Source organism: Elgaria multicarinata, chromosome 2 (genome assembly GCF_023053635.1).
Source record: "Elgaria multicarinata webbii isolate HBS135686 ecotype San Diego chromosome 2, rElgMul1.1.pri, whole genome shotgun sequence".
NCBI classification, from domain to species: Eukaryota; Metazoa; Chordata; class Lepidosauria; order Squamata; family Anguidae; genus Elgaria; species Elgaria multicarinata.
The window spans coordinates 57,277,822-57,304,766 of NC_086172.1; the positions used below are offsets into that span (position 1 = coordinate 57,277,822).

The 26,945-nt window shown below is 41.0% G+C and overlaps 2 protein-coding genes across 3 annotated transcripts in view; one reads left to right on the forward strand and one right to left on the reverse strand.

Moving 5' to 3' along the window:
* The window catches only part of ARHGAP15 (Rho GTPase activating protein 15), a 487,468-nt gene that overhangs the window by 176,111 nt on the left and 284,412 nt on the right, over positions 1-26,945 (reverse strand). For both annotated transcript variants that reach the window (XM_063116582.1, XM_063116583.1), the window contains exons 9-10: positions 20,512-20,634; positions 2,110-2,208 (exon numbers count right to left, since the gene is read on the reverse strand). In XM_063116582.1, the coding sequence (XP_062972652.1) occupies positions 2,110-2,208; positions 20,512-20,634 (222 nt within the window). The remainder of the gene's footprint in view (positions 1-2,109; positions 2,209-20,511; positions 20,635-26,945) is intronic.
* LOC134391899 (histone H1t-like) lies at positions 21,504-26,325 on the forward strand. The gene is given in 2 exon segments (XM_063115823.1): positions 21,504-21,593; positions 25,780-26,325. Coding segments are annotated over 2 exon segments (636 nt in total).

The following is a 26,945-nucleotide window of genomic DNA, read 5'->3' on the forward strand; positions in this document are numbered from 1 at the left end:
CCAGGTGTAAGGTATCTTTTTTGGCTACGATTTGGCTGATTGGCATCCATATTCTGATCTGGCACAACTGATGCCATGCAGGTCAGCAGGATCCTAAATGTAGGCATCCCTAATGGAGCACCCTGAGACATCTGCATATCAAGGGACTCTCAGATGACAGCTGGCCAGTGAGAGAAGGTATGGAACGAGAGCTAAGCTGGAGCTCAGGCAGTCCCATCACATCTAAAAGTGTACCATTCTGGTGGCGTACAACTGCCAGGGCCATCAACCTCCAAAGCACACAACACTTACAAAGTGTGCAAGTGAGGACAAGTCACTATATGGTAGTGCACTGATTTGACTCTTAGAGCCAGGGTGAGCTTCCCTTTGCAGGCTTCCTGGCTCTCACCTGAAGATCAAGAGCCTGCACTGAATATCTTGGCCTTGAGGCTAATTTGTTTGAATTTGTTCTGTTAGGGTAATTGTGCACATTTCAGCAATTATTTTCTCCTGTCTTAATTCCTGGGTGTGTGTGTGTGTGTGTGTGTGTGTGTGTGTGTGTAGTGGGGATATAAGCACTTTGTAATAAATTGTTAAAATATCAGCCTTATCCACAAACCAGTTATTTTGGAGTACTTGGGACTGAATCTAATACCATAGTACATGCCCTCTAAAGCTAAGGCAGTATTCCAGCTGCTCTTTCTTTGATATAAACAATAAAATACTGTATTGAAGTATTATTACATTACGTTTGTTTGGTCGTGTTGCCATTGACAGCATTGGCTAGTGAATATGTGAAGCTTGTATCATAACAGTTCTAGTACCATCGGTGACTGTATTTTTTTAAAAATATGTTTGCCATTGTACCAAACACCAACTATAAATACTATTTTGGAACTTGTGAAAACAAGCTAATTTTCTATCTTTTGAATAACTGACACCCATCTATTCTTTCCCTATTCTGTTTTTTTTAGCTCTAAAGCTATTCATACCTACGAGGGACTATGGCTGTCAATTAACCAGCAAACAATAACAACAAAACAGCCTGGCCCCCTTTGCCTTTTCTAGAAATCAGTAGGTGAATTTGTTAATTGCACTGAGCTAAATATTGTCATTTACTAATTGGTGCAGATGATACTGGTCTTAAAGGGACAGCTCCAGCAGCCAGTTCAAAACCCTAAGAGGGATCCTTCTTTAGCATATATATGCTCCAAAAACTACATTGCTTATTTCTGGCTTTGATGTTGGCTTATTTCATAGCTACTTAACATCCTGAGAATGATATTTTCCCCCAATTCCGTCTTTTGTTCAAGCAAATATGAATTTCCAGGTCAATTATACACCATTAGAGTGTTTCCATCTTTCATTACAAATGCCAGATAACAATTAGATAAAGTCATGCTTTACTTTATGATTACCTTCATGGTTATTTTGTTAGTATGGCCGTATTGACTTCAGATGCGCACTCAGCAGACACAGTGGACCAATGGGGTTGTGTGTGCAAATGGGCTGAAGGAAGTGGCTCCTCTGCCCTCTCCTCCCCATGGCAGCCTCTGGAGCCCCCTAAGAATGCTACACAAAGGGCTGGGGGGGTGTCCAAATGAATGGGGTGAACGGTGGTGTGGAGGGAAGGGGATCCCCTAAATCGGGAAGAGGCACTTTCTGTGAGCAGAGCCCATCCTTCTACAGAAGTCAGATCCTAGATCCAACCCAATATTTCCCCCTGACTACTAATTCATCTTCCATTGAAAATTACTTGGAAGCAAATATTAAAGAAGATATGCCTGCAGAAGGAAGGAGGGAAGGAAGGAAATTAAGTTTATATTTTAGAATGAAAAGTCTTTCTAGCAGTAATCAACAACAACATTTTGCACAAACTGGTGACAAATGGCAAGAGACCTACTTCAACTACATTATACTGGTTGGGTTATGTTGGAGACTCTCTAGGAAAAAAAGTCATATCTTTGTTGTAAGAAAGATAGGGGGTGGGGTAGGAAGGCTATAGCTTCAATACTTGGGCATCTCTGGTGAGTAAGCAAGAGATGGTAACTTAAAGTGAGAGATGTTAACTTCAGTTGTAAATACTGCTGAAGGATTGGTGGAAGAATGTGAACTATTGGAAGTACCCACCTCGTTTTTCAATGGTTTTTATGCATATTTTAACAAACTGTGGGACTGTGGAGCCATCGCGTTCACACACACGGTGTAAATGAGAACCGAAAACTTGATCTAGAAAAGATGGAAAGAGAAAAGATTGATTAAAATGGGATAGTTACATAAAATAAACACTCCTGGAGTATGTGAGGAGGTTAGTAGTGGAAAGTTGATAAAGTTGATATCTTCATTTAAGATGTCCAGTAATCCAGCAAACTTAGCTTGACAAAATTACAGACAAGGGGATGCCAAAGAATTCTTTCCCATGCTTTGAAACTGTAATGTGCCTTTTTTTTTAAAAAAAGGTTCTGCTTGATATACTACATATATAAAGGAACTAGCCCAACTAAAGTTAGTTGGGTAGCTATGTCATTGATATCAACAGGACAAGTCAGCTGTATGACCAACTTCAATTTTGCTGTTTTCATTGGAACTTACTCATGACTAATGTGAGCTGGATTGAGCCCAGGAGTTGCGACTGAGATGGGTGAATCGTTCTTACTCCATTTGACAAGCCTATTCCCCTTACCCAAAACAGGAAAACCTGACTAGAAGAGAAATTGTGACTATATGGACCTACTCCACTCAGCAACAGATTTATAAATCTCAGCTGAGTGTTCTGTGTTTCAAAAATTAATTTATGGGTGGTGGTCCCTGAAACACCCCTCAACCCAGATTACACAAAGTGGTACCATAAGATATATATTTATTGCTCAAACAGTGTTAGGCAATAATAAAACTTTGTAATGAACAACACCACATGCAATACAATTAGGGCGATTAGAAGCATAATAGAAATAATAGAAATAATGAACAGTAACAGGGCTGTACATAGACATTTGGAGTGGATAGGAAGATGGTAATACTAAGGCGGGGGGGAGGGGGAGTCCACCCAAGGTGGAAACTTGTAATTTGTATCTGAACTGTTATGGAATGTATCATTATATGTGTATATATAAATGATGTAATATCTGACCTCTGTAACCAAAATATTAAATTCTAAAAAGAACAGAAAATAGAAATAAGAACTAGCATATTTTTAATAAAGTCAAATTTCTTATTGTCTTCAACCAACAAAACACCAAGGGCCTGTCTAGATGAGAGGTTTGTCCCAGAGTGGATTCGGAGTGGTGGCTGGTCACCTATATGATGCTTTTAAAAAGTTGGGGACTTACTGTGACTTTTTCAAGCAAGGGAGAAGCAGACTCGACATCTCCCGTCTATCCCCCTCCTCCAGCTTTGCGCCAGAGGCATGTCCCCAGCCACTGGTGAACCCTGATTAGGTCACCATTGGCAGCAACAGGGGGTGGGGGCGGTGCAGTGAGTCAAATGGCTGCTGGGCCAGCTACGTGCCTCTGCGGGCCTTAAGAGCAGCACAGTTAAAGAAGAAGGAAAAACCCAAAGTGGAGCCAAGTGTGGCAGGCCCGGACAGGTGGTAGGGGTGGCCAAGAAAATCGACTGGACTGCTGGGCTGCCTCCACACCTCTGCATAAAACTAAAAAAAAATAAAAATGGATGGGGCGCTGGCCGGGATAGGGGAGAGGTGGCTCCTCCCGCCTATGCTATCACAATCCCCTCATTGTCTACTTTGGCCGCTGGGCTGCTTACCCACCTCCTCTGGGAAGAGCCAAGATCAGCCCCGTCCTCCTGGGAGAGCAAAGTAATGTGAGGAAGGATGCGCCAAGCCACAGCAGTGCCCATCCGGTTACGCGGCAGAGCAGCTCCTCCCTCCCCTCCTGTCATAAACCCCCGCGTTCCCTCCTTCGTGTGGGGACAACACGAAGGAGCATAAATGTGGGGATTTGAGGGCATGAGGCGCTAATTCGCCATCATCAAGATGGGGGCTCTGTGGGACATGTCAGCCAGACCTAACTTAAGTCCCAGTGCATTCAAGGTTAGCATTTGCCGTTGTAGTGTACGCTCCACGAATATTCATTGGCATGCTCTACACTGTAGTGCAAAACTTTATAGGGGAAGAAGTACATGGACAGTAGGATCATCTTGGCCTGCTACTGAAATGCATGCTACAGAAGTTCCTAGGGCATAAGGTACTACTACTAGCATGTTCTCAATGGTATTGAAGTCCTTTCAGGGAAATACTTTAATAACCCTATTCATTATTACAGTTAGCCAGCTGCTTTAAAATCTATCTATTTCCCCCACTGCATTTCCTCCCAGGGTTCATACAAAACAGACATTTCGTATACTGGTAAATGTTTAATTATTATTTTAAGGGAAATTCTTTGTTTGGATAAGAACAAGTTGGTCCCGGCCCATGACAACAGTTGTAAATTGTGCTGTTTAGAAAATGAAACGGTATTTAACATAGCTTTTTTGTGCTTCTTAACTTTAAACCTCTGGCTGGCTGAGGGCATACATCATGAAGCATGTCAGCATAACTAGGTTAGTGCTCTAAGATTACAAATTAGCTTCATCCTCCTTCATCTCTGCTATATATTTTTGACAAATTATGAAAAGAGTGCTCCTTAATGGGAACTTTGTCAGCAGAATCAAAATGAATCAAACCTATGAGGGAAACCATTCAATAGAAGCGGTTTAAAATGTTTAAACAATGTGGCTATAAGATCATCATTTAAACCAAGAGATAGTCTCTGCATACCTTTCCAGCAGAGCATGACACTTTGAAAATTGGTGTAGAGGCCTTTGACAGTGCTCTGTAATCAATGTTTCTTGGCAAAGCCTGAAATAATCCTTGGAGAGTATGTATAATTAACTGTACAGTAACCTGCACAACATTAAGGATTGGCATATTCACCCTTAGATTCACCCACCCCCAGGGCTATTGAGTGATAACCTGGATTTTATTATTTCATCCTCTAACAAATTATATAACTTTGAGAATCTTTCCTCAAACAATTTTATTTTACAGGAAACTGCATGGATTGGTTCACAGAATATTGAGCTTGTGAGAACTAGATTCAATACCCTGAGCAACAGACTCACAGTGCAACCCTATACATGTCTACTCAGAAGTAAGTGTCATTGAGTTTAGTGGGGCCAGGGGTGCAGCTAACTAGGAAGGGGCCCTGCCCCAACCAACCCTCCCTCCCTCTTTTTTGTTAAAACTGGCAGCAACAGCTCCTCCTCCTCCTAGCCCGGGCCCATACTTGCAAAAGAAAGTGCAACGGCAGGCCCCATGGTGTATCATTTAATTTTTGTTTATTTGTTTTAAACTTAGGTTTTCATTAGCAGTGATCTGAAACCATCACATGGTACCTTTGAAGGCACATGGCCAGTGAGGGCACAAGAGCAGTGAAGGGGCAAGCTTTATGCCACTTCTATGCCCTCATTGTTCATCTCATCTAAAGAAGTTGTCTGATTGGTTAATTTGTTACGTAGTGCAGGATTGGTCAGTGAGGTGCTGCAGCACTTCCTGTTGCTAGAGGAGCTAGGCCTGGCAGGACTAGAAGGAGAGGGAAAGAGCCAGGAACTGCCACTGGCACAAGTTCAGGGGGATGTTCGGAGGCCCTCCAGACCCCAGGGCTCTGGGGCTGTGCCCCACGGTCCAATCCTAGATGTGCCTACACCCTGCTAAGTGGGTATAGGACTGCAGTTGCATTTTCCTACCTTGAATTTTCTAGAAACTTACCTGCTGTTTGCAGGCAGAGAAACAAGTGACCGACAAGAACATGGGCAAATGAATTTTGTTAGTTCGGATGACATTGGATGGGTGGTTATGGAGAAGAAATAGTAGTGTCAGTTGATTGGGTCATTGAGGTAGCAGTGTTTGCAAAAAGATGACATCACATACTCCTGTATTTAGCTGGCCAAAAATTGTTGTGTGAATACTCCTACAATAAGTAAATTGCCCTGAAGTGCCCTGGGGGCTTCTAAAGGTTGCACAATCATTTTTATGATCTTGTGTTTGGTTTAATAAAGGTACCGTATTTCTTTGATTGTAAGATGCCATCGATTGTAAGACACACACTAATTTCAGTACCACCAACAGGAAAAAAAACCCTAAGACACACCTGCGATTCTAAGACGCACCCCATTTTTAGAGATGTTTATATGGGAATAAAAGTGTGTTTTAGAATCGAAGAAATAGGGTATTACAGCAACATGGATTTTGAAATTTCTCTTATGATCAACATAGCTACCTTTGCTTTATGATCACTTTTGACTCGTATATTTTTGGATATACTTTGAGAGTTCCTGACCAGTTGCTTGCAACTCATCCTTCCCACATCTATTCAAATAGTTACTTAAGTCAAGACACCAGCTCTAAATGTTCATGCATTTTCATTGTGTGGTAAGGAAGAAATCATGCAAAGATAGTCAAATACTGCAGTGAGCAAATGGTATGCCCATGATTCTGAGATCATTTGGTCCTTTTCTCAGATTACTTTGGGGAGGCATTCAAATGATGCTTTCTGGAAGTATTTCTCAATGTATATTCAGATGTACAGATAATAACATAAGGAAAATAAGGAAAATAATTTTGAATGGGTAGCAGTATATAAATATTATAAATAAATAAATAAATAAAACAGGTGATATTTATTTATTATTAACATTTATAAGCAGATTTATTGGCTAAAAATCCATCAAGGCAGTGTAAAACTATTTTAAACAATACCACCTCCAAATAATACCCCCAAGAACATTAAAAATAGTAGACCATTAACTGTCAATGCAATATTATGCATATTACTCAGATGTAAGCCCCATTGAGTTCAATGAGGTTTACTCCTGGTAAGTAGATAAAGGATTGCAGTCTACATACTTTAAACAGCTAAATTGAAAAGATGTGTCTTTTTTTCTTTATTGCATTCATATCCCACCTTTTGTCCTCCAAGGAACACTAGGCGGCATACATAATCCTCCTCCTCTCCATGTTATCTTCACAACAACCCTGTGAAGTAGGTAGAGCTGCAAGTCTGTCACAGGCCCAAAGTCATCCAGTGGGTTTCCATGGCTGAGTGGGGACTAGAACCTGGATCTCCCGACTCCCAGTCCAACACCTTAGCCACTACACCACACTGGCTCTTTACATCCTTTCCAAAGGCTAAGAGAGCTGGGGCCAACCATGGCCCTTGAGGGAACCCATTTAACAGTTTGGGAGTGACACGTGCCTGACAAACAAGCGTCTGGAACTCTTGGTGCCCCTTTCCTGCAGATTTTAATAGCCAGACAAGTTCATACAGAGACAGGTGGTCACTTAGATAGCCATGTTCTACGTCATTTAGGGCTTTAAAGATTAAAACCAACACCTTGAACTGAGCATGGAAAGCAACTGGTCAGTGCAAGTCTTTCCAGACCAGTATAATGTGGTTCCCATGCTGTGCACCAATAATGAAGTTTCTGTTATCTAATCTCTATATGCCTTCACCTATCTAAGGTTTCACAAATATTTCCCTAATTCTTAGGCCAAAGAGATAGCCAGGGACAGACAGACACTTCTAAAAATCACTAAATCATTAAGAATATTTACCTGTTTTTGAGGCTGCTCATTGCTAAAATACTGGGGAAAGAAAATTGTCTTCACCTAGCCCCAGAAAGAGTATAATGTAGGTGCCAGGCAAACCTCTCTAAGAAGCTCATTCCATCGTTGGGGTGCCACAGTAGAAAAGGCCTTCCTCCTGGTAGCCACCTGCCTCACTTCTTTTGGCAGGGGTTCATGGAGAAGAACCCCTGAAAAGGATCTTAGTGGTCCATGCAGGTACATATGGGAGGAGGCAGTCCTTCAGATTGTAAGCCTATGCGGCAGGGTCTTGCTATTTACTGTGTAATCTGTACAGCACCATGTACATTGATGGTGCTATATAAATAAATAAATAAATAAATAAATAATAATAATAATAATAATAATAATAATAATAATAATAACCTGGTTATATAACCTGGATATGGTTCCTGATGCTGATGAAAATGCTTGTGAAAATCATGCACTATTTGAATCATCCCGGTCTATCTAAAAATCTGGTTCTGATTTCAATTCATGCTGATACCTCCCTCACTACCACCCCAGTTTTGCTGGGCCATTCATCTCCTTTGAAGGGGGTGGGGGTATGCGTGGGTCCCTGGTCGACATCTGTTTGGCCACTGTGTGAACAAATTGCTGGACTAGATGGACCCTTGGTCTGATCAGCATGGCTGTTATGTTTTTAAGAGTCACTTTCAAAGAGAGGGCATTTTTCTAGCTATTTTCCATTGGTGGTGAGGGGCTTATCTTAAAATGAGGGGACGGACAGTTTTAAAGTTCATTCTCTTTTTTCTTTGCCCATATCTTTTAATGCTGCTTCAAATTGGTGGTAGAGCTTCAATGAGTAGCCTGCCAATGGTCTTCAGTCCTATAAAATGCCCCAATGGGAATGACACTATGAATGTGAGGTAATCCTTTGCTTGCCCTTTTTGCCCCCACCCCCGCCTCAAATTTCCTCCCAACAGCTAGATGACTAACTCAGTTTTACCATAATTTCAGTATCTAAAGCATGGATGATCAGCTTCCCAAGTTGTGGTATATGTCACCACAACTCTAAGCTGCTCCCAGAAAACTCCATCCAATGAGCATTTTACTGCACGCTCGTTACTGGGCATTCACGAATTATTCACATGATGTCGCCTGCCTCTCGCGCGTCTTCCGCCCCTTCTGGCCATTATTGTGATGCAAAAAACCCCTCATTAAGTCTGGCTGGAGCTCTCTCCTACCGGACTGAATGGGGCTAATTACTTCCTGTTTTCAGGAAGTGATGTGGGAGCAACGACAGAAGAAGCAATGGGAGCCATGCATTTGACTAGATGTGATGGTCATAAGAGGCTGCATCCTCCTTAGTTGTGATGGCATTGTTAGGTTGCAATCCACATGAAGTCCTGGCATACACCAGAATCCCTGAGGCTGCCCTAAAGGATGCAGGAGTATGCTTTTCATTTTGGGAAGGGTTCAGCCTGGTGGGCGAAGCCACACTTGGTTCTGTGCATCTGAAAAGTGGGTGTTGGTGGTCATGATGCGGTGTAGTGTGTGTGTGTGTGTGTGTGTGTGTGTGTGTGTAGAGTAAAAAACAGCCTATGGGCTGGATCTAGCCTCCAGGATACTCCCCGACCTAGAGTACCAAGAAACTCTAGAAAAGATCCAGATGTAGGGTAGTAAGTACTAAGAGACTCTAGAACTATGTACTTAATGTGGGAGACATATATTAGGAAAATCTACATAAACCTTAAAAAACAAAACACCTCTTCTTCGTGTTTAAATATTTTAAATCGTGCTGTGATAAAGAAGCAACCAAGACATCTTTTCCAAAAATGAAAACAACAGTTGCTCCCATGAGAATAAAGAAATCATCATCATCATCATCATCATCATCATCATCATCATCATCTTTGTTCAATTTATTAGTGAAAAATATCTTTACAACTCAACTTTCTTTTTAGATTGGGGGGAAAAGGGTGCCAGTGGTGGTAGGGAAAGAGGTATACAACACTCCTAACCTCCTGTTATGACAGTTTATGTTTCCTATCCAGCTTATTTAGCTCAAATGTCTGGGAAATAGACACAATTACCACCTTATGGAATGCTACTTAAGTTTAAATGCTCCCTTCTGAATAGAAACCCGCTTTGTCCTCTCAAAGTTTATTCCAGTTTCTCAGGAATTGCTCCCTCTTCGGAAATGTTCTTATTCATCATTTAAAAATTTAAACTAATGAATTTTTTTTTCTATTATAGTAAAGAAAATTCCCATAGAAAGAGCTGTTCACAAGAACTTGTTTTTTAAAAAAAGAAAAAAGAAAAGAAGAAAAAGAAAAGAAAAAATAGAGCTGCATTCTATGCCCTTATACAGCTTTAATCATTCACTTTTCAGCTGTTATCAATTTAAAACCAATGAAACTCCCACACTGAGTCCATTTGAGCAGTCAATTTTAATATCTTGAGGCATCTGTAGTTATTCTGAATTGGCTGCAAAAGCAGAACTAACAACTTAAGCTCTAACCATAAGTCTACATCAGGCTGGTAACCCATACATCAAACACCGACAGTTAGTCAATACAATAGTATAAAAAAAAACACCAACAACCATTTTTAAGAAGAGCAGTATATTCACAATGTGTTCGGCAGCGTGGTTCATATTATGGGTTGCTGATATATGCACATAAAAACTATCCATTAGAGGTAGTAGTGGACATGACAGCTTTGTATGTGGATATAAAAGGAGACATGAGGAAAGGATGGGATAGTCATTCTGAAGATCTGAGGCATATAATATGATGATTATAGCTGCAATGAATTGCCCATCCTGCTTAAAGAACCCCATGACACTGCTATAAACCTAGGCAGGGTAACTGTTTTCCAGCAACTCTACAGTTGAGGCTAAGGATATATGAGGATTTTGATTTCGCTTGCAAAACATGTGAGCATGCCCTGTTTGAAGCTCTGAACACGAGCCTGTGCCCACGAAAAATATTCCTAATTTGTTGAACGCATGCTTGCATTCATCTCATTCTCAATGCCCAGTTCAATTTGCAGACATTTCCTAATTTGTGCAAATTCCCTGCATGGACTGAATCAACCCCACTTTAATCGATGGAGGAAAGTTGCACAAATTAGGAAACTTGCACAAATTGGGGCAATTTGTGCAAATTTGGGAAAACCTGCACAAATCTCTCATTCAATTACTGTTCAATTTGTGCAAATTTTCCATTCCACAGAACGAGCTGTGATTGCAAATGCAAACAGGAATCGGGAATGAGACAAGCAGTGAGACAATTTTTGGAGAATCCTGATGTCTCAAACATTGTTGGTTTGCCCATCCCTAGTTCAGCCACTGCAGTTTCATGTAGGTGATTATCCCATTTAATCCTTGCAACCATCCCACATGAGGTATGCTAGGATAAGGGATCACAGCTTCCCAAAGGCCTCTCAATTTATTTCATTGCTGTGTGGGGATTTGTATCTCACAGTTCAATACCCAATCCACCATGTCTCGTTGGCTCTGCAAATGAAACTTGGTGTCAGGATCAGACCTGTTCTCCCTAATGTGGGGAAAGGGGTTTCAGGGGCTGAATTGGTCTCAGAATCTGAAGAAGAACGAGCAGGAGCAGAAATATATGAGCTAAAACAGGAAGCACAAGAGGAGCCAAGGATGAATCTTCCCAGGAGCTTATCACACAGAATGCTAAAGGCTCAGAAACCATCCTCCCATTTCCACAGGAACTCAGCCTCTGTCAATGGAGGAGGGAACTTCAAAATGGACACATCCTAGAGTCTGCACAGGGTCAAGTGGGCAGAGTTGAGAGGAGGTACCCCTTAGGGTAGCCACTCACAAGAGGCCTCTCCAAGAGACCCTCCCTGAGGTAATGGGCCATTGGATTGCAGGGAAACTCTCATTTTTAGTTGAAAAGAAACTGCCTAGCTTTATTAAGCTAATTAAGTTTAGAGGATAGCTTCTAGCATTCACACTTCCATCAGGTGTGAAGAGATATTTATTGGTTGAATAAAGCTTTATAGATTACACAGCTGGCCTCTTTATTGTCTCATTTCTCAGCAGGAGGGTTTGGAATCATGACACATACATTATGAAAAGTGATGAAAATGGTATCCAAAAGAAGATCATGGTATCAAACTCAAGAATCATGTCCCTCAAATATTAAGCATAACATTCATGTAGAAAAAGAATATACAGTATCCATTACTTTTGATCACATGAATGGAGAATATAAATAACCCTATATCAACCAGAACAAAGGCTACATCAGCCTTCCCCAACCTGGTATCCTCCAAATGTGATGAACCAACCCCAATACTTCCCAGCCTTCATGGCTGCTAGCTGGAAATTATGGGAGTTGCAGTCTAAAACACATGGAGGTAACTTTCCATTACCAAGAAGAAGAAGAAGAAGAAGAAGAAGAAGAAGAAGAAGAAGAAGAAGAAGAAGAAGAAGAAGAAGAAGAAGAAGAGGCGGCGGCGGCGGCAGCAGCAGCAGCAGCAATGTAGCTTCTTTACGGGCAGCTGAACACAGTACAGATCTTAGTTCTCTTGACATCCACACATATGAATAAACATGTGGAGGGGAAGTAGGACCATGCCACCAGCCACTAGTCCTGATGTTGTGCACTTCCAGCCCCAGGCCCTGAACATCCACATGTTGATGGATTGTCTGCAAAGATGAAGCCATCATATATACAGCTGTATGTGCAAAGGCTCCCAATCATGTAGAAGCCTTAATGCATGCAGTAAGGAGATCATCAGGGGCAGGGCAGAGGTGCAGTTCTGATTCCTGTTCATGTGTTTATCCTTATGCATGCATGTTCAAAGAGGGCTGTTGCATACCAATATTCACAGAGTTCATTGCTATGCAACTTTTATATGATATCTTCCCATAGTTCTTTCCAGAGAAGGACTTCTTGTGTTTTATTTTTCACATATAAGGGTGTCCCATCTTTGCTCAATAAATTGCTTATTCCTTTGAAAGCCCCTCAAGCTAGTAGACAGACTTTGCCAAATATAAAGTAATGATATAAGAATTCTTATTATTAAGTACCATAAGTGTCTGAAGTCCAACAAATGTGCATTCCTTGAAATGTATGCATTTTTTATGTCTCTTGCCCTCCACAAACTGTATCACAAACTTCAGACATGTCCAAATTTCTATATTCTGGTTCGGGTTTAGTTTCGGGAAGTGTGAATTTCATAAGTTCCCATTGAAATGCAAACCAAATGAATTTCCCATCCCTCCCTGTGAGTATATTTTCCAACTATGTAAATTATAAATTGTTATGGATGTTTTAAAAAGAAGAAGCAAATCATGATCCCATATTGCATTGTACCTGGTTCATTTTGCTGTTATTTTTAGATTTTTCTGGGGATTTTAACATATTTGACTTCTAAAATGCTAGGCTTTTCAATTATTTTATATTGTTAGCCAACATGCAAACTTCTGGTCCCTAAAGGTATAGCATACATGAAGTCAATAAACAAACACACAAATAAAACTCATTCAGTGAGAAGCATATCTTACTTGAAATCAATGTTTATGTTTGCAACCTCTAACTATTATCCACCCAGTACTATTGCTAAACCCTATCAATTAATTTTAGTAGGTCATGTGACTTGAATGTTGATTGCATTGTCATCACAAGCCAGCCATAGCATCCCCAACTAAGGTGGGCACATCTGCATTCCCCAAAACCAGGAGATGTATCGCCAAAAAAAGAAGACAGAAGAGCGCACAGCTTTGCATAAAATCTGCATTGCTGGTTTTTCTATATAGATGCAAAGTTAGAAATAGTTACTATAAATTAAATAGAAATAAAATAGATTTCACCATCTTGAGGAAGGCTGACCAGATGATATGGGTGTCTTTTCCAGGTACTAACTGCTGATTGGCAACTTCAAGGCCCTTGATGTCTCTCCTTCTGTTGTTGTTATTAATCTATAAACTAAACTTGGACTGGAAGCTTTTCAAATACAGGACACCTTTAAATAGAGGACTGTCCTCTATGAAACAAGACACATGGCTACTCAATGCCCATCCCACTCTGGCATGATGTTTTCCTGCTGGACTTCACATTTTTATAGAACGTCTATAATGTGTGCATGCACAGAGCCTATACATCTTAGTTATGTGGTGCATTGGCCATTCATTGGAGCTCTGTGGTTTGAGCTCTGGGCAAATGTGAAGTCCATCATGCAAATGTCAACCAGGGTAGTTCAGGGCTGGCTGTGATATGCAATAGTGAGAAGTGACCTGCATCAGACAGCCCCATGGTGTCTGAACGGTCCAGCAAGACTTCTTAAAGTATTGCCCAGGGGGTGCAGAGAGCTTCAGGCACTAAGATGTCTTGGGCCAAAACTAGAGTAGTCCCAGTCTCCATTCTGCAAACACACTGAATGCCTTCACAATGAAACAAAAGGAAGCAAAGCATCGCCCAAGAGTGCCTGTTGGATGGCATATTTCATCACTGCTGTCTTACAAACTTACCCACCCGCTTTAGGGATACATGATCCACAGGACAGCTGGTAACAGAAGTAATGCTGCTGTTGGACTATATATATATATATATATATATATATATATATATATATATATGGAGCATGTACATAGAAGATTGTTCAAATGTCCAAATGTCTTATCAGATACTTATACCAAAGAGTAGATAAGTTTGCATACTTCATAACGTGAAATTTTATGGAGCCTTCTATGAGGACACTTACTGCTTTGTGTGTGTATAAATATTTTTGCTAATGATCTTGACTATTCAGGATCACGGCCCTTTATTAATAAACTCCTGACAATATATAGGCTAAAATCCCAAGAATACCACTCTGAACACTGTTGATAGGGATTTGTGAAAATATATCTTGAATTTAGTGTGGGGGAGTTATATATATTTAATTTTAGTTTGTGCTTTTCATAATTTTGATTTGCTTTTAATTCTTTTGTTTTTTGTAGTCATCATTATTTTGTATTTTTTTATTCTAGTTTTGCATATTTTGTGTAGAATGGACAAATAAACAGACAGACAGACAAACGTAAGGTATTTTTAGCTCTCACTTGAAGATTTATCTCTTGGCAAATAGTTAGTAGGCATGTTATTTTCCTTGAAAAATAGATCTTGCAGTAAAACAAAAAGTATGAAATTCTCCTCCATCTAAACCTTACCAATACCACCATCCCTGCTAAAATAAAAAGAGAGGGGACGACGATGACGAAATAAACAATTTCTTAAGCCATTTAATTCACCTATACAAAATTAAATAGATGCTTTCTAGGACATGAAATTTAGCCAACTCTTTTTATTTTTAATCTGTGTCTTTCTATTTTGCTGCTTAAAAATGTTTTAATACAAGTCCTAAAAAATTAACATTTGAAAGTGCTCTCTGTCAGGGTAAGCATTGCAACTGCATTTTCATAACATTTTAACAGATTAAGGGATAAACTCTACTGAAGACAATGAAGGAACCTTATCAAATGAGCATTTCACATAGACTTACTGGAGATTGGAATTAAGCTCTGCTAACGAATCTTAACTCATTTGCATGGCCGGAACCTAATCCTAATGAAACTTCATGGTAGGAAACTAACATGCTTTTTCTCTCTTGAAAAACATTCCATTGCTGCTAAAGCCATGCTTTTTTAAAAAAAAAAAAAAAAAAGGGGGGGGGAGCCCCAGACAGTATGGCAGAGCATGATGCTTCATGACAGAACATGGAACATACAGTGCACCCCCAAATAAGAACCAGATTATGTTAAAACAGGATTCTCAAGCAAGTCTGTCTGAAAACACATACATCTGCTTTTCCTTCAGAGACACATTAAAGGATGGATTTGAGTTATGCTAATGAATCTGGATTTGTTAGGAGGGATCACATCTGATCCCTATGTAACACCAAAGGAGATTCATCAGCTACACTTTATTAAACTAAAAAGAAAAAAACAACAACCCAGAAATTGAAAGAGGATAAATTGCAGCTCAAGTCTCAACTATCTTACAGCAATATCCAACAAAATAAACTGCAATGATGTCTAGCAGGCCTGCACAATTTGAGACACACCCAGCCCAATGCAGCCCACCCCCATGTGCCAGCCCACTAATCCTCCTGTGTTTGCAGTTCACAGGCAAGGAGCAAAACCAAGAGGTTTATCCAGCAATTAGAGGGTCCCTATGTATGGTTGCTGGGCTCTGAGCGTGGTGAGTCACTATTGTGCAGGCCGAATGTGAAACAAATAACCTGGGAATATTTTGATACAAAGCAATTGGGTTATCAGATGATCAGACAACAAGAATGCTCATTACAGGGTTATACGGATTTGAGGAAAACTTGACTTCACACCTCAGTCTTATAGTGATGAGCGAGATTCAAATAATTAATCAAAATGATTTAGGCTGCAGTGCAATCCTATATCTGCACTTACCTTGGTGTACGTCCCCTCTGAACTCAATAAGATTTATTTCTGAGTGCATTTATTATTAATATGTATTTGCTAAAAACCATCAAGACACAACAATTCAAAAACAATTTAAAATACTAACCAAGAACATTAAAAACAGTGCATCCTTAAGATCCCAACCAGGCTGTGTCATCTACGGTGATGACATCACAATCCCAGTTATATTAAAAGGGGTTGTTTTAACTATTTAAGTGCTGATCGTGAAAGATAGAAGCTGCACAAGTTACATGTGCCTAGAGTGTATGTGCATGTGCGTGCAATGAATCCATGTGGCAGACAGATTTTCAAAGTAACCCATCAAATTTGAAAATATAATAAGTTCCACTTTACTTTTTTTAAGCAGGTGCAAAAGACACCCAAGCAAAAATGGTTAAATTAAAATGGCACACTATCAGATTTGAATAGCACACACATATTTATATGTTCTGGGTTTTTTTTTTTTTTTTTTTTATAATAAATGACATGGAATGAGGTTCCAGTCTTTTTTTTACATATAAAGTACCAATGGCATTTTGCCTTTTTAAAAATTTGTTACATGTAGACCTTGGGCATGGCTAGATGAGGGCTTATCCAGGGGATTGCCCAGGATCATCCCTGTGCATCCACATGACACACAGGGGATCCTGGGAGCAGGGAGGGATGGTCCCTTTCTTGCCCCGGGATATTGCCCTACCCATTTTTCCTGCTTTTCCCGCAGTCTCAGGATGATTCTGAGACTGCGGGACGTGCGGCCGGGCGTCGCAGTTTGTCCTGGCTCCTCATGAATAACCATGTGGAGCTGGGACCCAGGCATTGGGGGTGGGGTGGGGAATGGGAAAACATTGTTTTATTAAAAAAGACCTACGTTTCTCGCAGGAGCACTCGTGCGCTCTTCTCCGATAAAAGAACAAAACAAAATGGCAGGCGCTATGTCCTCTTCCACCTGAGATGTTGCGCGCCACTTGTAGACAAGGGCGATGATCTCGCGATCATAAAATCACTAGATCGTTGCCCTTCACCCCCCTCATCTAGCCCTGCCCCCTGCCTTTCCTCCAAGGAGCTTAAAATGGCATACTTTTGGGATGGAGAACCTTTGGTCAACAGGCCAAATCTGGCTCATCAGGGTGTGGGGCAGAACACAAAGCCCCTCCCCCAAACTCCACCCTCTCCCAAAAGCCACACTCTTGAAGGCTAGTGGGGAGAGGAATCTCCACTGTTACTACTGAACAGTGATTAGAGCCAAGAACAAGGATTACTCTTAGCATGCCACACCTCTACCAATTGGGGAATTCCTCTTAGTGTGCTCCCCCACAACTGGGAGGCAGAAGGAAAGTGCCTCATCTACTCCCTGTCCTGCCCTATAGGGAAGGCATGAGGCAGACAAAGCTACCCAAACCTAGGTACCAGCTGGAGGAGCACTCCTCCAGCCAGTGCCTCAGCTGGGCCAGCTTTGTAACACATGGTTTTCTCCAGCCAGGAAAAGCCTGAATGTAGCAAAACTGGGTCCCTGACAAAAGCCCCAGCTGGAGGAGGTCCAGACTATGTTTTGGCTGAGATTCAGATGATGTTAGGGATCCTGGGCTCAGTCCTTGGCATCATCCAATCTGTGGAGGGCTTGGGTGGGGGAGGGGTCAGCTGTGTGTTCTCTTCCCCCAGATATAGTTCCTCAAGGCTTATTCTCCCCCTCCCATTTTATTATCACAACAACCCTGTTTGAAGGCTAGTTTGAAAAATAGGGACTGGTTGAAGGTCATCAAGTGAGCATCAGTCACTGGGGCCTATCTTACACCTACAGCCCTTTTGCAACAGAGGAGGGATAATTGCGAGGTTTCCTGCTTCTGCGATCATCGCTCATGGGGCACACATGGGGGAAAGTTTTTTGCAAGTAAAGGAATGCCATTGAGGGAGATTGTGTGTCCTCTGACGGCGCTTCCACATGTGAATTGGAAGAAGTGGGTCAGTCACGATATCTCTTAAAAGTGCTTTTTAAAACCTTGTTTTCTACTTCTAAGTTTCAAAAGAATTGTAAGCTTTGAATTTTGACAGGATTTTAGGAGCTGGGGGTAAGTGAGCTGAGTTTTAGCCTTCTGTCATAATTTACCTGTAATAAATATTGTATATAGGGTTTTTTTACCCTTTCCCCCAAAGTGAAACTTCAGAATAAGTTTGGCCGGAAATGTCAATGAATAAATCAGTGATCACTGTGTGCTCTTATGCATGTTTGTTCAACTATTGAAAGCCAGCTTTTGTAAGTTTGCCTCCAGTCATTGTGCTACTGATAATTCCATACGTATACTTCTAGTGAATCGAATGGGATTGCACCAGTGTAAGTCGTCAATGTATCACTACTACACACAGCCTCGATGAATCAGAGGCAGGCAGGAAGCAAATGAATCTGCTTTTACTCAGTTTCTTTGATTTTCCATATTCCCCCCTCTGTGGAGCTGCCCTCATTTGCACTGGTTGAAGCCCTTCCATTAGTTCAAAATTGCTGGAACACAACCAGAACATCCAGCATACTACGGCTCTGCACAGCTGGTGCCCAAGAGCCTTTAACTACCTAATTTACATGTGCAGTTGTGGCTGGGCAAATTTTTCATGAAGAATTTTAGAAAATGAGATTTTTTAAAAAAGAGTCAGCTTTGCTCGAACACTGCAAGTCTTTCACAATATCAACAAGAAGCGAAATAATAAGGGCAGTGTTTTCTATTGGACTACCATTTCAGCCCATAAACAAAGCTGCACAAATTGAGGAGTTCCATCAGATACGAAGTTAAAAGTTTACAGGCAGCTCTGTGAGTACAGGGACTGCTCCATACGTCAGGTCTAATACGTTCTGTACAGAGATCTTCCACTGCATAGCACATTTCCTGACATAAAGAAGGCCAGGGAAGCCTGCATTCATGTTGTATCTTTTTGTGCACCATTATGCACCATTAAGCTTTGGCTCATACCTAGTATATGTACACAATCCACATGTACCCTCCTATAAATGAGCTGGAAGAGGTCCATTTCTGAGGAGTTTTTCATTTCAAAGAAGCTAACATAAAAGCTCTTTTCACACAATATATCTGGTGACACCATCAATCCAACTTCCATGCATTGATCCAAAGCTCTGAACAGAGCCTACATGCAAATAAACTGCACACATGTGTTATTTCTCCCTTCAGTCTGTACCCAACATTTTTTCAGAGTAGAGATGGTGCACACAGAGCCGTGTGCATACAGCTTGTACATGGACAGGCTTTGTTTATGGCTTAAGATTCACAAGTGGAGATTGTGGAGCAGGGCCGGCAGGGATAATACTGGTCCCCCATCCACTCATTGGGTTAAATCTAACATGGCAAGAGTGGACTTCCATTCATGCAATGGGGCTTCCCGTTGCTCTCCCCCCCCCCGGAGCCTCCTGTGTCCCCCATCTGCTCCAGAAAGTCCTCTGGAGCTGATTTTGGGGTGTAAGGGAGTGCAGAGGGGAGGAATCCATTCCACTAGTGGTTTCTGCTCTGCTGGTGGATGGCCAGGGTTGGATATACAGTACAACCCATTCATATTTCTAGATATATAACGTCACATAACCAGGGCTGGGATTGGCAAACCCCAGTCAGGTAAATTAGGTGATACAGCTTGGGAAAACAAAAGAGGTTTACACATACAAGCCTATTTGTACTTTTTTTTTTAAGATCATGCCCGTTGTGTTTACATCAGGGTGAAAATGTTCTAATAGGTGTAAATTAAACGTCTGAGACTCAGAGAAGTCTTGTCAAGCTGGTATGAATAATATGAACTGACAATTTATATCCACTAATCAACCATGATATTAATGGTATCTCTTTTCTTATCTTGTTCCTCACTTCAGGTTCTCAATTCACAGAACAGAACTATCATGAGGAACATAAAAAGTTAGAGATCACTCATTATGCATCACACCTGTTTTCATTATGCAAAAGGTGGTGCTTCTAAAGTGTATATATCATATAGAAATACAGCCTTTCAACAATTTAAACGTAAGTCTGAAACCTTAAACCTGAGGATTATTACTGATTGAATGGGATTTCTCCAGAATAAGTGGCAGGATGAGAGGGTGGGGTAACCAATATAAAGGCATGATCAATATACATGTAGCCCTAGTCAGTCACACAGGAAGGGACTGGCACAGGGTTCAGTGGAGCTCCCTTTCCATATCCCCCCTACTCATCTGGTCCTTGGTACACTTACAATGCAATTTCACATCCATTGCACTTATACTTATTCACACTTATACTCCCTTACACTTATTCAACTATCACTTCACAGGAGACTTAAGTGTTAGTGAGGGCAGGAGAAACAGAGTTCCAATGAGTCCTATTACTGCATCCATGAGGAGCTAGATGCCTTAAGATTACTTTTAAGTACTGTAACAATATTTTGATACGCAACATGCTTAAATAAATATTCTAAGAAATGTGGCCAGGACACACACCACACACACACAACGTTTTAGAGGACAACACACCTTTAATGATCCCCTTTTCTTGCAAAGTTTTCAGTGAAGGTCTTCGAGTGATAAACTTCTTTAATCTGCTTTTAACTCGGTTTCTGTCAGTTGTATCAGAAATGCTGTAGTTCAGCCTGAAAACTGAAGAAAAACCAAAGAAATGTTGTAAACGCTGTTACATTTTAACATGGAAAGCTTTGCTGGAAATCTGTGGGAAAATCTGACTGCCTTCTATCCAGCAGACCGATGTGTGGGATGATCCAAATAGAATCTGATTAATATTATTATGAATAAACATTATGAGTTGAGAGAGTCATATTAGTAATGGTTCATGTTATTGGACAGCTATCAATATAGTTGTGTAAATTTTGAATGTATCCCAAAAGTTGCTATCTCTAGCACATATGGTTCTCCACTTGCAAATTAAAATGTGCTGTTTATCATTTCCTAAAGAAATAAAATGGTGGGATGGACAATATTACAATACTGGGAGAGGACAGAAACTCTTTGGCAAGTTCAGAAAGGCATTGTACAAAACATAGTTATATAAAAGCATTATTCGTTATAGAGGAGAAAGACTTCCAGTAATAAAACTAACAGCAAAAACCAATGCAGGTCTATTTTTATATTTCTGTATATATTTATTCATTACATTGATATCCTGCCATTTTTCTTGCAAGGAATCTAAGGAGGCTTGCATATTCATTCTCCTCCTCTCCATTTTATCTCTCAGTCTCTACAACTCTGTGAGGTAAGTTGAGCTGAGAGTTAGTGACTGGCCCAAAGTTAGCCAGTGAGTTTCATGGCTGAATGGGGACTAGAACCTGGATCTCCTGAGTCCCAGTTCAGTATTCCAACCACAACACCACAACTGACTCTCATAAATTTACCCAAAAATAAGTTCAACAGGGCTGACTTCCAAGGATGTAGGCTTAGGATTGTAGGCTAAGGAATCCAACCCACAACTGCAGCTCTTCAAAACATTTGGTAAATCCTCAGTGATCTGTGAGATGCCAAGGATACTGTACTCCATCACTGGCACACCTTTTGGCTACAACAGTCAGCTTTCACTGGGATGGGAAGACTTAGAGGAAGAGATGGTATATGAAACATGGGTGCAGCCTGCTTGAAGATATCAGCCTTTTCAGCATATATGTTGTTATACAATGTATCTAAACTGGTTTATTATTTATTCTTCCTGTATATGGAAAGGTTGTTCTGTAATTCTTTCTGCATAGATCTGGGAAACAAGATCTAGGGCACTCTAGAGCATTCCTGAAAGCTTTGTAATCACTCCAAGCCCAATTTTTGTTCCAAATGTGTAAAGCTATATTTCCTTTTCCCCACAAGAAAATTACCCAAGTTACAACAGGTTCTGAACCAAAATTAGAAACACATTACAGGACTTCTTTAGAAAGAAAATAAAGAACATTTATTAAGGGGAAAAAAATGAAATGATACATTAAAAATGCCCTCTCCTGAAACTGGGACTAGTTCAAGAAGCCTACTTAACAAGAAGAGAATTCAGGAATATTGTGGCTTACATTACAAATCTGACAATAAGAACCAAAATAAAACAAAAGGGTTTTTCACTTTGCTGCTCTCTAGGGATAAAAACGTGCCAGATTCTTCATTTCAAATAAATACAACATACCCAATTAAGGAAAACAACATTTAAACATATGCCTATGATAATCAGAGCATACTTTGCTTCTGATTTCACTACTGATTTGAACAGAGGACTGTTCCATTTTCCCACAGCACTGAACTGACCCCACACATACTTCTGTAAGCTAGTAATCACAAAGGACGTATAAAAGGACACTTTTACTGGAACATTCGCAGCATGGGACTATAATCCATCACTTATGAAAAAATAAAATTCACATTTTTAGTGGTAGCATTCTTAGGGTGATATATCATAGTATACAGAGATTAGTGTTCAATTAATGGCTAGCTCTTTTGTTCGTGTTCTATTTTAGAATTTCTGGGTTCAAATGGGAACAACCCTTGGCAGTGATATACTAAAATTCCAAGCCACTCACCCTTACTGCATAAAGAGAAATAGATTCACATTTCTGAAACTACAAGCTTGGTGCCATTTTGAAAGAGGGAAATGATATAGAAATGTTATTTGTTTTCCAGGTGATTTATCACTTTGCTTCACTCATACATCTGCACATATTTAAATGCATATAGATCTAGATTTAAATAAAGCACTTTTAAACATCCCACTGAAAAGAACGAGGTTTCAAAGTGCTTAACTCTAGCTGGGATGTGCCCATAGTACACATCTCCTGGATGAGCAATTGTACTGCTTTGTGCCCACAAGGTAATCCTCGTTAACTAACAGCATTCCCATATTATGATCCATATGAAACTTATTACTAGCAGTTATTGATTGCAATGGGCCACCTATCAACCCCTAAGGTAGTCTAACAATATTACTATTTCTTTACATTCACAGATGTACAGTGAGACGGATAAGTTGTGCAAAATGAGGCTGAAAGATGATGATTTCTAAATGACCATTTCTAAATGACTCTGTGGCTAAACTGAGACTAGAATACTGGTCTAAGGCAGGCAATTGTACAGCACCACAATGGCTCCGTGTACGTTCTCTCATGTTTGCTAGGTACAGCATGAGTATATGTTCATTCTGAAGAACTTCTGTTTTCACAATTTACAAAACATCTATCCTAAATCCCATGGGTTTACCACCTGTGATTAATTCCTGCCCAGAACAATGTTATCTCAGTACTTTGGACATGTGTTGAGAGCATTGGTTTTTGAAGAACTATCCATTAATGACTTTCTGAACTGTGACAATGGATATTGACAGTGCTTGTCAGACTAAAGCACTATTGATTGTTTCACATCATGTGTATAGCAAAACCAATTTCTTTCAAGTGCCGCTTTCCTAACTGAAATACATTAGAGCAGTGCCTATCAGTTCATTACAATGCCCAAAATTATAGCATACAATGCATCCGAAGAGAAAGGATTCACAAAACACGTGCACCTCTAGTGTAAGATGTTAAGGTACTGTGGTAATATAATGGGAAAAATCGCAACATAAAACCTACATAGAGTAGACCCATTGAAATGAATGGGATTTAACTCAGTCATTGCTAATGTAACTCCCATCCATTTCAATGAGTCTACTCTATGTAGGACTTCTTTTATTCTATACTATGTGCTTTTCAGGAAAGGCATTTAAATGACCAAACATCTTCCCATAGCTTGTCTCGTTGCTTTCAGAGCGAATTTCACATTGAGTTAGTGTTAGTGCTTATCTTTGTTTGGCCATGTCCAATTGCACCTGGACATCTACTATGCACGCTCATTTAGGGAAGGGGTGTTGCAGAGTTAGGAGTAATCCAATGGTGATGAACGATGCAGGCTCTTGTACTGGGGACTCTGGCAGCAAAGTCCAGATACCTTGTTCTCGTTGCCATTGGACTAGCTTGCAAGCAGCAGGAACTGCTGGCTTGAAGCCTGCAGCACTATTGAACTGCTGCTGCTACATGCTTATGTGCATGCGCAGCAAGCACTGTAGCTTTCAGCTGAGAAAGGATCAAGGGATGTGAGGAGGCCATACTTTTCTATTGAGCCTTATATATCTGCCGACTATCTCCAGACTGAGCTATTTGTAGGCTGCCTGAATATCTGCTCAGATACCTGCCTGAACCTCTACTGAGCTTCCAGCTTGCCTGGCTTCAGCTTGCCTGGCTCCAGCCCTGACAGACAGCCACTACCTCCTAATCTACATTTGCTGCTTCCCAGACCCCTTATTGGTTGGACTAACAGGCCAGCTTTCTTCACCCCAAGTTATTACAAAGCATACACTGATGACACCATCCAAACAACTGATACTGCAGCCTGACCCATTTAACTGAGGCCCTTTCTACACCTAAGGATTATCTCAGGAAAATGGAGAAATCATCCCTGCCTGCTCCTGGGATCCCCTGTGTGTCATTTGCATGCACAGGGATGATCCTGGGATGATCCCTGGAAAAAAGGCAGGTGTAGAAATGACCCAAGGCAAGGAACAACAGTAACAAAATGACATTCAGGCAATTTTACTCTCCAGTATGCCCAGCATGTGAAAAATTATCCTAAGCTTTCAAATCATCTAGGATTGGGAGCCCCTTAGAAGGATCAAACAATGTAAAGTTCCTGTACCACATCTTGTCCATTTAAGTCCAATGCCATCCACCATTCAGTTCCCGCTATGTCTCCAGAGCCTGGATGATGGGGACTGTTGAAACACCAACTAAGACATATGAAAAACATCCAAAGTCCATAGGGTGTCATACTTTCGTTAGGGCAACTCAAAGATCATCCCCAAATGTGCCTTCATCAGGCAAGATAGTACAAAAATCAGGTTGGTGGGGGTGGAGGGGAAGAGGAGAAAACAAAAGCAGACATCCAAGTCAGATCTCAAAAGCATGCACAATTTTTTGTATATATGAAGTCATTGTTTTGTACTTTCTATCATGACCTTTTAAAGTGCAACCTTCATTCTAAATGTGGATAAATTATAGAGCAGTCTTCCCCAACTTAGTGTCCACTAGGCATGTTGAACTACAAGTCTGAGGACTACTGTTGGATGTGGATTGTGGAAATTGTAGTCCACTGAACCTTTAGGGTGCCAGGCTGGGGGAAGGCAGCCATATAGAGTTATATAGTGGTATGAGTCACAGGTATTGAACGGAAGGATTGTGTGTGTTGGTCAAACTCCTGTGGTGAGTCTTTAATGCCTGTCTTCATGCCATGACTAGGCCATCAAACAAGGACACAAGCATGCAACAGAGACACAGAGGCATCACAGAGTTCTTGTGATCCCACAATCCATCAAGCTGTTCTCATTACAACTATTTAGTTCAAGCACCTCCTTCTCTGACCTCATAACCTCTGGCAAAGTGGGCTGGTCTAATCATAGCTGCCTTGCACAGGAATCCCATCCAACACTTTCCTGCTGTGTGAGGCAGGCCACCTAGGGACTCTCAGAAGAACCATCAGACTAGAAGGCCCTCAAGCTCAGGAAGCTGTATCAACTAAGAGAAGAACAGATGCCAAGCCCAGCAAGTTTCTGTAATTTGGGACAAGGTCAGGAAGTAGTAACCCAAGTCAAGCTTGAGGAGAAATGGGCACTGTGAGCAAAACCTCTGTCTTTCTTGTTGAATAATGCAGAATGTTCCGATGAAGGGAATTCCAAATCCATAACTGTGGACTACTTTATCCCAACCCTGCCAAAAAATAAAATAAAATAAAATAAATGAGGTTGTGGGTGAACATCAGCCATCTTGTTTTGGCCTGCATCTAAAGCCCACATCTAAGTCTAGGTCAAAAGACCAAGAGGCCTACAAACCTTTTTTCCCCTGGAAATCTGTTTTGCCAAAGCATGGCGTCTCCAAACTTATTTTCCAGGTGGTGGCTTCCACTGAGAAACGTACTGGTATTTCCCTGCAAGCTCTTAAGAAGAGTGTTGTGGCTACAGGCTATGACCTCGAGAAGCAGAAGAATTACTTCAAGAGGGTCTTGAAGGCCTTGGTTACGAAGGGTGTGTTGAGAAAGTTGACCGGGTGTGGACTTACAGGCTCCTATGCAATAAGCAAGATGATGTTGAAGGTGCTGAAGAGAAGGAAGAGGAAAAGGGGGAGGAGAAGGAGAAGGAGGAGGAGAATAAAGGCAATGTCTGCTCTCAAAAAAAAGAGGGCCTCCCAGAGGAGGAAGAGGAGGTTGACGAGAAAGAAGACCAAGCCTAGGAAATCTGATCCATCTGACTTGTGTAGTCCTATGTCAATGACATGAGATTTCCATAGCTGAATCTGTGTGTAAGAAAAATAAAATAAAGTGCCGTATTTCAACTGTCTAATTTGTGTGCCTATCATTTGGATCTGAGGTGGTAATGCCAAATCAGAAGCCATGAGAAACGTCTAAGGGGAATTTTGAATGTGTGTTTGCCTCAGTCTTTTAAGTATCAAGATGCAATGCACCTAGGAGATGTCTGCCAATTGTATATTGCATCTATCTTTCCTGTCTGTCTGTCTATCTGTCTATTTATCTATATCTGTCCAGCCAAACAAACATCACCAAACCATAGGGTGGTGGAAAGGCAGGGCAAGAGATTGTTTCTATTGGTAGAAGAAACCCTCTATCGTTGCAGAAAAATAGGGGGGGGACAGAAACACCCCATTCTTGCAACCTTAGAAACTGTTGCACATCCACATAGAATGATTTTGTGGTGGAGTGAAGATTTTGTGGTGGAGCCTACCCATCACTGATGGAAATCATATGGGAGAGAGCAACATCTCTCCTTCCCTGTCCACAAGCTCCAGGGTTCAGGGGATGTGCTTCTGAAGCTTCCATCCCCAGCCAGATTTGGGAAGAAGGAAGAAGGCTAGGACAAGCATGTCCATCTTCTTCACCTATGCAAACAGAGTTTC